The 12,201-nt window shown below is 34.4% G+C and overlaps 1 protein-coding gene across 1 annotated transcript; it reads right to left on the bottom strand.

Annotated features, from left to right (window-relative positions):
- Window positions 1-5,438: 5,438 nt before the first annotated feature.
- Window positions 5,439-9,948, bottom strand: LOC110023404 (protein GrpE-like). The gene is made up of 3 exons (XM_020722810.1): window positions 9,604-9,948; window positions 6,041-6,574; window positions 5,439-5,914 (listed from the first exon to the last, which is right to left on the bottom strand). Exons 1-3 carry the CDS (start codon window positions 9,838-9,840, stop codon window positions 5,693-5,695), a joined length of 993 nt encoding a protein of 330 aa, XP_020578469.1. The 5' UTR covers window positions 9,841-9,948; the 3' UTR covers window positions 5,439-5,692.
- Window positions 9,949-12,201: the final 2,253 nt, after the last annotated feature.

A 12,201-nucleotide genomic window follows, 5' to 3' on the forward strand; every position in this document is an offset into this window, starting at 1 on the left:
GTGGATGGGGGTGGGGGGTGGTCCAGGGGGTTGGGCGGTCGTTGTCGACGATCAGTGGTGATCAGTGGGGGTCGACGGCGAACGACGGCGGCGAGGATGATCTTGGACTTGAACTCTTTCTCAAAGCCTTAAGTTCTCTCTTAAGCCTCCTCCCCCTCATGTGAGGGGTGAGGCTCTATTTATAGTGTTTTGAGTGTAATTAATGCAGGAATATGAACCATTTTGATCGGACGGCCCGGAGAGCTTCCCTTGATCAGATGACGTTTGATGGACATTTGAGTGCCTTAATGATGTCGGAATTGAGCGATCTTGGGCTCATTGGATTCGTCTTTTCGAGACGCTCGATTTGACTATAAACTCGCTAGATTTGACATCCGTTTGACCTTTCCAAATACCTCCGGAAATCCTCCAGTGGTAGTTTAATGACTTGATCCGAGCTTGATTTGACTCAGATTGGACTAACTTTCATATCACATATGTCCGTCTCATCGAGCCGATCAGTTTGACTATAATTTTGCTGAAATCGAAGCTCTGGATGACTCTTAATCGAAATTTGAATGTTTTTTGCTCAAGATATTGTCTCGAGATCCGTGTTAGTTGATGAAAATTGTTGGTGGCGTATCAATAATATTTGACTTCCTAGAAAAGGTGCAAAATTTAGAAATGGTGAAGCATATATAAACAAAGAGAATCTTCATTCCCAAATAGATGATTATGGTAGCAAAGTTTAGAGATTTTTGAAGTTATCATACTTTGATAATAAGCACAAACTTTTATTTCAATTCAAATTGAGCTTGTCACATTTAATGCAATCAAGATTAGCAATCGTTGATCCAGTGAGAGCCATAGTCAAGGCATTTGTGTGTAGAGATTTATGAAATATTGAAATTAATATAAAATGAATAATTTTGTTAGATAAATACTCCCTACAATGATAAAAACTATCCAAATAGAAGTAGCTGAATATTTTTAGAAGTGATCAAATTTATGCTTCATTTACCTATCCGCATGAAAATTACTTTTCTTTTTGTAGGAAATAAACATAGCGTTATTTATTATCTTCATGAAAGCAAGGAATTGACCTTTCAATTAACCCTTGAAAGCCTGTAAAGAAAATCTATCCCACATAATTTGCTTGGGCAATTAAATTCATCACGAGTAAGTCCATTATTATTTTTTTTAATTTAGAAAGTAAAAGAGATTTGATCTTAATTCAAATCTCATCTTAAATCGAGATCAAGTCAAATAGTGCCTTAAATGATAAAGAATAATGGAAGGAAATAACCATTTTTTTGCAACTAGCATCATTATTCAATTCTTTTGTTACTTCATATTCACTAAAATCAACAAGGAGTGTACCATATCATGTTAAATATTGCTATTATGGAGACACGTAAAAATTAATTATCTTTGTTTTTTTGTTTTTTTTACTATAACATGTTTATAATTTTTTCTTTAAAATGCGACGGTTTCCACAAATATGTATGATGCGTGCTAGAAAATTCGTGACGGTAGAGGCACGAACTATAATCTTAGCGTTGTACTAAAGTCCAGCACACAGAGTTGAAAAAGAAATAAACGGTGATGACTCCATAAGTTTTTATGTGGAAAACTCGTAAAGAGAAAAACCACAGGGTCTAGCCCAGTTGTGAAAATCCACTATTTAATTAATGATTACAGAAATTCTTTATCCCACAGACGGGAAAATAGTAACTACATTTTTCAGATTACAAAGTCGACGGCGTCTAGTTGGTGGTGATCGATGGTGGTTAGCGGAGATCGACGACGGTTAGCGGAGATCGACGACGGTCGGTGGTGGTCATCGACGGAGGTCGGCGGTGGGCGACGACAGTCGACGGTGATGCTGAGTTGCAGCTTCTCCTCAAGGCCTCATGCTCTCTTTCTAGACTTCAATTTTCCCTCATGTGAGTGGTGGATGTCTATTTATAATGTACTGGGTGCAATTAATGCAGGAATATCAACAATTTTGATCAGTTGGTTTAGAGAGTTTTCTTAAATCATGCGGTGTTTAATGGACATTTGAGTGCATTAACGATGTCATAATTGAGTGATCTTAGGCTTATTGGATTTGTCTTGTCGAGACGTTCAATTCGAGTATAGGTTTGCTAGTTTCGACATTTGTTTGATCTTTCAAATGTGTTCAGAAATCTTTCAAATGTGGTTTAATGACTTGATATGAGCTTGACTTAACTCGAATTGGACTAGTTTTTATATCATTAGGTCCGTCTCATCGAGCTGGTCAGTTTGACTATATGTTTGTTGAAAACGGAGCTCTGGATGAATTTTTATCATCATTTGAACATTTCATGCTCAAAATATCATCTCGAGATCCGTACTGGATGATGAAAATTTGTTGGTGGCGTATCAATGTGTAAAAAGTTTCTGCTCAAATTAACATGATATGAAAGTCAAGCTTTACATTAACACCTCCCTTATCTGAAAACACCTCTCTGCACTGCCATCAATCATTGATTCTCTAATTGATCCTATTCCTGCTAGAATATCTTGCTCTCAATTCCATGCACAGCCAATCCAACTTTTAAATTTTATCTCATACTGAAGAACACTCCCCATTCCATTTATTGCTCTCACTTGTGTCACTCTTCAATATCGATTCTCTTAATCTCTTATGTCATCATTACTTTCATGTGTCAGCTATTAATTGCTATTGCTCTCACTTAATCTTTAGTTGTTTAGGGATTGTTTTATTTTCATTGATTCTCAAGCTAAGTTCCATCATCTTAGAGTGGCAAATGTTCGGCAATAGGTTGCTTAATAATCTTTGACTTATCATTGTATATTTTTTTTTTTTTTTGATCCTAAATTTTGATTAAGACGTAAGAATCTAAAATGATCATTTTACCCTAGGGTTCTGCACTTCATAACTTATTAAACATAATTCAAATGACTTTGAAAATTTTAGAGTAACCTATCCATGGGGTAATTAAGACATTAGATTTTTGAAAAAATACTTTATTTTTTAACTATATTTTAAATTAAAAATAATTAAAAACTTCAAAAATACAAAAATGGTTTAAAATGTGTCTAATGCTTTCCTGATCACTTGGGATTCATTAAAATATTTTTTCCAATTTGTCTAAGTTAAAAATAAATTTTTAAAAGACCTAAAAGTATTTTTTTTAATTTTCTCATTAAAATAATTATAATAAATAAATTAAAATTATAAAAATATAAAATTTATTTCTCTGAGTTTAGAGAACTTAGAGAAATAAATTTTACATATATATTGATGCATTTAATCTATCATTTTTGTACTCTTCCTTTTATGATTTTCTCTCTTAATTAAAATGATATGCATATTTAAAAGTAAAGTACTGTGGCACACTAAGAGAATTGTGGGACAAGCTAATTTAATGTCATTTTTAATTGTTCGTCTAATTATTTGGCAAAATCAAAATGATTAATTTCGATACAAATATTTAGGGGATTGTGGCTGCTCTTACCATAATTAAGTTGGTGGCTAGTCATTGTTAAACTACATGGGGATCCAAGAGGGTGCTAGTAGAAAGAGAAGATATTGGGTCATTGTTAGCGGGAAAGAGAATTGGATGGGTTCTTTTATTATGATTAGTTTAAGCATTTTGGCCAATTAAGGTACAATGAAAATTATGTAAGCAATAAATTATTGTTGACTGATTGACAAAAACATAATATTTTATTCCCAATAGTTCCCATAATTTCTTTGTAATTCCATTGAAGAATTCTTAGGGTTTACTTGAGCTGTTTGTTGCTTCTGTTTAACTTGATCAAAATTTGATGAACACCATTTTGAAAGTCTAAACTCAATGTTCACCTTAACAAGGTTCTAATGAATGTTGATATTTTATAGCAATTGCCATGATTACCAATAATAAATTCAATTTATGACACGAGTTGATAGAGCTATTTGGATTTCTATTACATTCCTTCTCGTCCTGTTTAATTTTACTAAAATCTTTGATGCAATATGTTCAGCATCTTGTTCAATGATAATTTCAGCAAAAACTCTCAGTTTTTCAGAGGATATGTTTGATTTAAAGATGTGCTCGCCTTTACAAACAACTGAGAAAGGCATTCTTTCTTTCAGAAATTCTTGTTTACGCTCGAATCAAATTAATTTTGCAGGGTGGTGATCATAAGGAGGATATGTAGCAATCTTTTCTCCCTGATTGGGATTGTTGCCTATCATAGAAGCTGTGCTGGGAAACAGAAATAAGTTAATTTTCATTTTTTTTTTCTCTTTAATTACAGTTTTTTTGTACTAAGCTGGATGGGAAAGGTATTCTTTGTAATCTATAAATATTAAAAACTCAAGCTTCACAAGTCCAAATTTTATCATTTTTTTAAACTGATAAATCAGCTAAAGATGCGAACTGCTGCTATGAGGTATATGTTAATAGGATGTGACTTTTTCTTGAAGGCTATTGGTTCAAGAACGTCTTACAATTCGTTATTTATAGGACAGACCTTTGTTTTCTGAGCACTTAAATGTATCATGAATTTAAATTGCATTTATTTGCTTGAAATCTACCAAGATTTTCACCCTCTTCGATGCTATCAATATTTTGTGTTGCAACTATCGTAAACTCTCAACATAGCATCAATCGTTTAATAAAAGCTTTATTCTTAACATAAAATTTATTTCATTTAATAGGTTTCAAGAAGTAGGAGCATTTACATACATACTACATAATTCTTACATCTTTATTCATAAATTTTTAGTACCAAGATATTATTGACTGTAAATTTGAAGTTTTATTAAAGGCCTCTATCAGAGTGCTCTTATTTTATTTGTCCTTCATAAATATTTTTCTCATGGGGGTCTTACAAAATATAAATCACTCCTTTTGTATTATAAGAAGCAGCTCCTATTCTTAATTTTGTTTTTTGATAGAGAAAATTCTTTTCATCTACCCATTTATTTTCCCATTTTGATTTACTCATATAATCTATGTTTTTTCTTTTATTTATTTCATTATTCATTACTTCAATTTTATATTAAAAAATATATAATTTTGAACATTTGTTAAGTCTAATAATATCACCAAATCTTTATTTTTTGTGTGTGTAATTTTGAAAAAATTAGGTAGCTTAAATAGAAGCCAGCACCTAGATCAGATTTTTTAAATAGCAGGTAGCAAATAAATGCAGAATATTTAAGAGAAAATAAATAAGAATCACTGTGTTGATAAGTTTCAATTTGGGGTATTTTTCAAAATTGTCAAATTTTGGCTAGTTTCTTCAAATTTGGGCATTGCACATACAGCCAATAGTTGGTATTACATACATGTTTCATATTTTAGAAAGAATTGTGGCCCATATTCACAAGATACATTTAGCAAGCTCTTAAAAGCATGTATTCAAAAAATTTCCGCTCAAAGTTCTCAAAAGAAACGAAAAAAGAGTGGATCAAAACATGCATGTAAATAACTTTAATAATTTGCATGTTTAACATCAATTTAAAAACAACAATACATCCTTTGATTAGACACATCACAACATGCCATTTCCCGAGCAAACATTACGAGCAGAATTCCATTTTAGAAGCTGTAAAAGAACTCTACTATAAAGTAGGCTTAGACACAGCAATCAGCCATTTATCCTATCTCTAAAATATCACAAAACATGATAATGTAACAGCTCCTAACAAAATTTTGATAATCATCTGAACTTACTCGCTTTGTTTGGTGCTCTCCTGATCCAACTCCTCACTGCCTTCTTCTGATTTAATGGTTTCATCTTCTTCGGGTTTTGCAGGTCCTGGTCCTGCAGACACCTTCACCATTGCTGGACGCAGAAGCCTTTCCCCAAGCTTGAAACCCTTGCGGAATTCTTGTACTATGATACCTTCTTCAAACTCCGCCGACTCTTCTCTCATTATTGCCTCATGAAGCTTTTAACCAAAATAAACAATAAGTAGAATCAAAATGCAAACTTTAAAGACGATAACTCCTGAAACAGGCAAAGAAAATTAAAACTTTCTGTATGTGGGCTTCACGTTCCATATGAATTAACTCACCATAGGATCAAATGCATTGCCAACAGTTTCAATAGCTACAACACCTATGGAGGTTAGAATCTCCATAAACTGCTTATAAATGCTCTGATAACTGCTATTAATTTTCTCTTCTCCCTCTGTCTCCACCTTGATCTGATCTTTGGCTCTTTCAAAATTATCCAAAACTGGAAGCAGATTCTCCACAACTTCTCCCTGTACGTTCTCCATCAACGACAGCCGCTCTCTCTCTGTTCTTTTCCTGAAATTGTCAAAATCAGCACTAATCCTTAATACGCGGTCTTTTTCTACAGCCAATTCATCAGACAAAGAAGCAACATTGTTCTCAAGAGAGCTCCTCTCATCTTCAATGGACTGAAAGTAGGCCTCTATTTCAGCAACTTTGGATTGATCATTATTTGCCAGAGCTTCCTTGTAAAGCTCCAGGGAAGCAATTACGGCTGACGGTAACTTTTCCTCAGTAATAGGAAGGCTTTCATCGCTTGAGCTGTCATAGACTAAGTCATCATCAATGCTGGGTTCTTTTTCAGAGTCTTCCTGCAAAGGGAATTTGAAAGACGGACTTGATTAAATGAGAAGTTTGTGGACGAAGGAGGTTTAAGTTTAAAAAGAGTATAAATGCATACATTTATCTGTTTTAGCGACAGATTTATTCAATGCATACAAAAAATAAAGCTTAAAAAAGAATTCATCTGTTTTTGTAATTTTTTTTTCTTTTCTTTTTATTTGCCCTAATCAAACAGGATCAGGAGGTGAGCACATGGGAAAGAAAAAATGGGGCATTTACACATACCAACCAATTCCTACGTATTTACAAATCTAACACCTAAACTTTACTTTTTTACATTTATATGACCCAAGTCTTTCATATTACAACACAAATACAACCATTTTAACTTTTAGAATGTGAAATTTACCTTTGCATGCATAGTTGATTTGGTATGCATGTAAAAATTGAAGTTTAGGTGTTAGATAGGTAAATATATAGGAATTTAGTAGTATGCATGTAAATCTTCCAAAAAAATCTAGAAACTGTAAATTTTATGCCATCTGAAGAATCCAAGATTTCGAGACTATTATTTTCATCCTGCATTATCACAAAATGAGTATAATTCATTACTGGCTAAAATAAGAAAAAAGGAAATTCAGGTAATTTGCAATGCCCAGTCACAGTAATCATCCAGTATCCAATCTAAACAACTAAAACACAACAATTTGTATTTTACAATGACCAGCCATTCAGAAATTATTTTTGAAAAAAATATATATTAAAGAAATACAATGAAGAAAAGAGTCCATTGGTTCTTGTAATATGATATAACAGACGTTTTACTTCACTAAATCATTGCAGTGCCAAGCAGCCATCATCAATCACCCTGAACTAATCCATCTCTTAAGTATGATTAGCGTACTGCATCAAACCTATTGTTCTGAATTCCCCCTGACAAATTGAAATTAGCATTTATTTACATACGGTGAAGCAAGAAATTTCTTGGAACCATGCGCTGAATTTTTTGGAAAAAATGGTGAAGGCCTAGTAACCGATCAAGAAATAAGATGGTCCGCCCACATTAGATGATCAATATCACCCTAGAAGAAAGAGACCATTCCGTGTAGTTTACTGCTCATTTCCTGTTGAAAAGGAAGCAAAATTAATGAAAAAACCAGATTAAACTTGCTTCCACCCTCCCCTTGCTAATAAAGTGGATAGAACTTATAATTAGGTCTGGTCTGCACTGTAGATCAACATAATCCTAGTGGTCTCAATACCCAAGTTCTAAGAAGAACGTCATTTGGCGACTTTCCCTTCCAAAATATTAGTTTAGGGAGTTTCTTTTTCAACTAAGACATCATCATCCCAGTTTCTCCAAAATCCAGCTTCTTTCTCTCAAATGCATGCTCATTTGATAGAGTGATTCCTTTCATTAATAAAAAACTTTTTTTGGACTTTATATAGGGAGAGATCGAGCTACATAAATTAGAGATTGATACCCATCATTATAGAGATATTTCAAAGCTACTAAGAACTAGAAGGGGAAATTATAACGAGTTTTTCCGAAAGGACTATAAAGCAAAAAACAAGCTCTCATGCAAAAAAAAGAAAAAATGTTCTAACTCCCATCCTATATCACTTCAACAACATCAAATGCCATTAATTTACAATTCGGTGGGTCTCATTGAAGGTTCAAGAAGAGAGAAGAGATCAAAACATCCATCATAGTTGAGGTTCCATGGACAGACTTGGTGGTGTATAATTTAATAAGGAAGCATTTCACTCTCCTAACAAAGAGTGGTTGAGATTTTAACAAGGAATCCAAATGATATGAGCTCTTTTTGAACTTAATCGGATTTCACAGCCATGAATTGGGTATCAACTACAGACTGAAACTGAAACACCTAAAAATTGAAAATATAGCCCTCCATCGCCCATCACACCCCCCCCCCCCCACACTTACCTCCTTTCCCCCCCCCAGTTCTCTCTCTCTCTCCCTCTCTCTCTAGGAGAGAACTACATAGATGCACAAGGACATGTTGGCCTGTAGCTAAGATTTACAAGGGCAATCAGCTAGCAGGTAGTGGAATAGATTAATAGCTCTCATTTGATTTTGGTCTTTTTTTTTTGTGCTCAACCTATACCCTCTATGTCCCCCAGAGTCTTCAACAAATCAGACCATGTGAATCTTCAAATTTCCAGGGGAATTCCTCTGTCACACTCTACCATGTTCATGGGAAAAGAATGGCGAAATCCGTCAGAATGAAGCATAATATATAAAAGGCACTATATGTAAAAGAGGTCCAGAAGAAGGCAGAAATCAGTTTTGTTGTGCAATCTCCTAGATTTTATGGTGAAGGGTAGTAAGGTTCTATCTTACGCTAAAACCCCGATATCAGTAATCACAACAGCATTTGCATTCAATTTTATATGCAGATGAAGATACAAAATGTAAAGAAAGGTTTTAAGTTTTAGTTCAAAATGACAGATTTTCTTGAGAAAATATCATCAAAACAATTTACTCTTTCTAAGCAAGACTAACTTAAAGATATTGCTGAACTTCCTAGAGCTCAAAATTGGCCTATGAACATAAGCGTGCATCTTTAAAAAATCTACACAGTGAAAACCTTGCGAGGAAACGAAAATCCCTCGAGTTAGGAGTTCCAAAAGTACTGAACGAATAACCCAAAAAACAGACGAAACAACTGTAATTGACATGCTATCCTGGTTGTTACAAAAAAAAAGGGCTCCTCAACTCACAATTAGGGATAAAAAAAGCTCGCCATGGCATAGTTCTAACCAGCTCTAACCATGAAAACGAAATATTCATGCTCTTCCAACTCACCGGCCAAAATGCGGCCATAATGAACTTATATACATCCCTTTTACAGTGCACACGTTTTATCAGCATCGAGAACAATCCAACGGAGCATTGTTTTTTTTCTTTTTTCTCCTTTCAAAGGCATAATTACATAAAAGCATTATGGCAATAAAGTAAAACAGACAATATAATGAAAAGAAGAATCTAAACGCAATATCGCAAAGGGACACAAAATTAAACTCAAAGAAATACCTGTAACACGGCCTCTTCTACATCCTCCACCTTCGAGGCCTCTCCGGAGGCAGCTGAAGGCGAGAAGAAAGAGAAGCGAAGAGGCTTAATGGGGTAACAAGAAGCTTTAATAGAAGGAGGTCTCACTGCTGTTCTCTGCTTGATACAAAGACTCGGGAGCTTTCTTCGAGTCTCCAACGACGCCATGTCGAAGCCGGACAAGGGAAAGAGATAAGAGATTCTCAAAGACGAAGCCATGGGAAAGAAGAACAGAGAAAAAGAAGAGATTTCGGAGGCTGGTGGGATGGGAGGAAGCTCGAAAGCCCTTGCTATCGGGAGAGGGCAAGGGATGCTGGAAGGGGTTCCTCTTCGGCGCTTCTGCAGAGCGGACGGGATAAAAACCGGTTCGCGTTGGAAGGGAACCCGCCGGTTTAGGCCTTGTGTAAATGTGTAAATATGTATTTGTAACTCTACGTACGTATCCTCTATATTTGAGTACGTAATACGTACGCAGCAGCTCTACGTAATCCTTGTAAACTCATTGTAACCTACTTGTAACTTATAAATATATGAAAATAGAAGCGTAAAACTTACTGGTTACAGGTGGGTTACACGGAAGTTATAGAGGTATAACAGGGATTTAACCCTCAATACCCTCTCTATAACCTAACAGACGTACACAGCTCTTACGTACACAAATATTTCACGCGTACATATTGTATTATTTTTAGGTGTGTGTTCTTTTTGGAATATTTAGAGCTTAATCGTCCAAATTTTATTTATTGAACTAATAAATCCCCATTATAATTAAGGGCCATAGAAACTCTAACTGTAGTAAATTTAACATAAAAAATAATTTGATTTATATCGAAATGAAACCGGATCAAACATTTGAAGCGTTGATGAAATTCTTAAGATATTAATTAGGTGATCAAATGATCTTTAATTCTAGCAAGCTCATAATTAACTCAAACAGTCTTTAGTAGAAAAATCCAAAAATACTATATTCATTTAATTTCGGCATCATTATGTCATTCAAACATTGAAAAAAATCTTGTGATAAAGATTAATTTTTAGCCATTTGATATAGTTTATGAACTGGTTGAAATTGTAAGGATTTGCACTCACAAAATTTATAAATATGCCCCCATCCAATGCCATCAAATCTTAAGCCAACATCAGATCACAATTGTTAACCAGCCATCACAATCAAATCACCGCCACTCAGATTCATTGTCAGATAACACTTGCACTTTTCCTGCAATCGGATCGCCAATGTAGAATACACTCGTCCAGCCACTATTACCCATCCTCTTTCGTTAGATTGCTACCACCATCATTAGAGCACTATTTTCCTATCACCACTAACACCTTATTATGATTACCTGAACATTATTATCAGTCTATGATTGTCCAATCATGACCACTCGATTACAAACATACAATCATTATATCTAACGCCATTACCTGATTGCAATCAACTGCTCATAATGGCCTCAAATCCCTCACCCAATTATAATTAATTGATAGAAACACTCAACTACAAGCACATAACAGGAAATTCCTAATTATAATCTTCCAAACATTACCTCATTTCGATCGTTCAATCTGCATCTTAAACTATGGTTGTTTGACCTCAATCACCCATCTACAGTAGCTCTACCATGATCACAGATTTGAATTCATCCAATGAGTTATTTTTTTATCTTTTTAACCGATATAGCCTCTCCTTTTGAAATATTAAAAGCATAATTGCTTTTGTTCATCTGCCATAACACATCTTTTTGAAACAAGAGTTGGATTTTGTCTGGACTCCAAGGTTTTTCATGCCTTCACCATCGCTTCTTAGTTTGACACAGTTTTGTGCTCTTTCATGCTTAAGGTTTTAGCCTTTATTTAATCAGTATGAAAATAAACCTTTTATTACCCTGGGATCATGATTTGTTCATGAATCCATACCACAAAAAAAAAGTTGAATAAAGAGATTTTCAATATCCGGGGTTTCTTCGAGAGGAATTGAATTATATGCTACAAATTAGTACTTGTTGCGTATAATTCACAAGAAATTTTTTATCGATCTCATTTATCCTCTTTTGGCATGGATAGATGGATAATTTAGTTCTATATGTAAAATTTTTTTTTGAGACTTAATTATTGGTAAAGCTTTTGTAAGTCAACTTGACCATTAAATGAGCTGATCGGAATGGGTGAGTTGAACTCATAAATAGTTGCATCAGCTTAGACATATAATGAGTTGAGTTTCCTTGGCAAGCTATTGAGTTACTTTAATCTGGTCGAACATTTGTGTTTTGACATTATAGCCAGCTCAACGAGATGTCAAGATTTTCAACGTAAACCTGACTTGGAGGCTTTTGACTATACATATTTATTTTCTTGTAGATGGTGCTAGAGAAGTATTCTCTATTATTTGTCGCACATAACAGGATCGATAAGTCAAACACGAACTCGTTCTGTGCTAAATCGATCTCTTCATTAAACATTTATGAGTGGTTAGACAACTCGAGTTCCAAATACGACATAACCATTGGCGAGTTGTGCAGTGATCATTGAAGACCAAGAAAGAAGAAAAGATGAGTTAAAGAGGGAAAGAGGAATTTA

The sequence above is a fragment of the Phalaenopsis equestris genome, unplaced genomic scaffold, assembly GCF_001263595.1.
Source record: "Phalaenopsis equestris unplaced genomic scaffold, ASM126359v1 Scaffold000224, whole genome shotgun sequence".
Taxonomy (NCBI): Eukaryota; Viridiplantae; Streptophyta; class Magnoliopsida; order Asparagales; family Orchidaceae; genus Phalaenopsis; species Phalaenopsis equestris.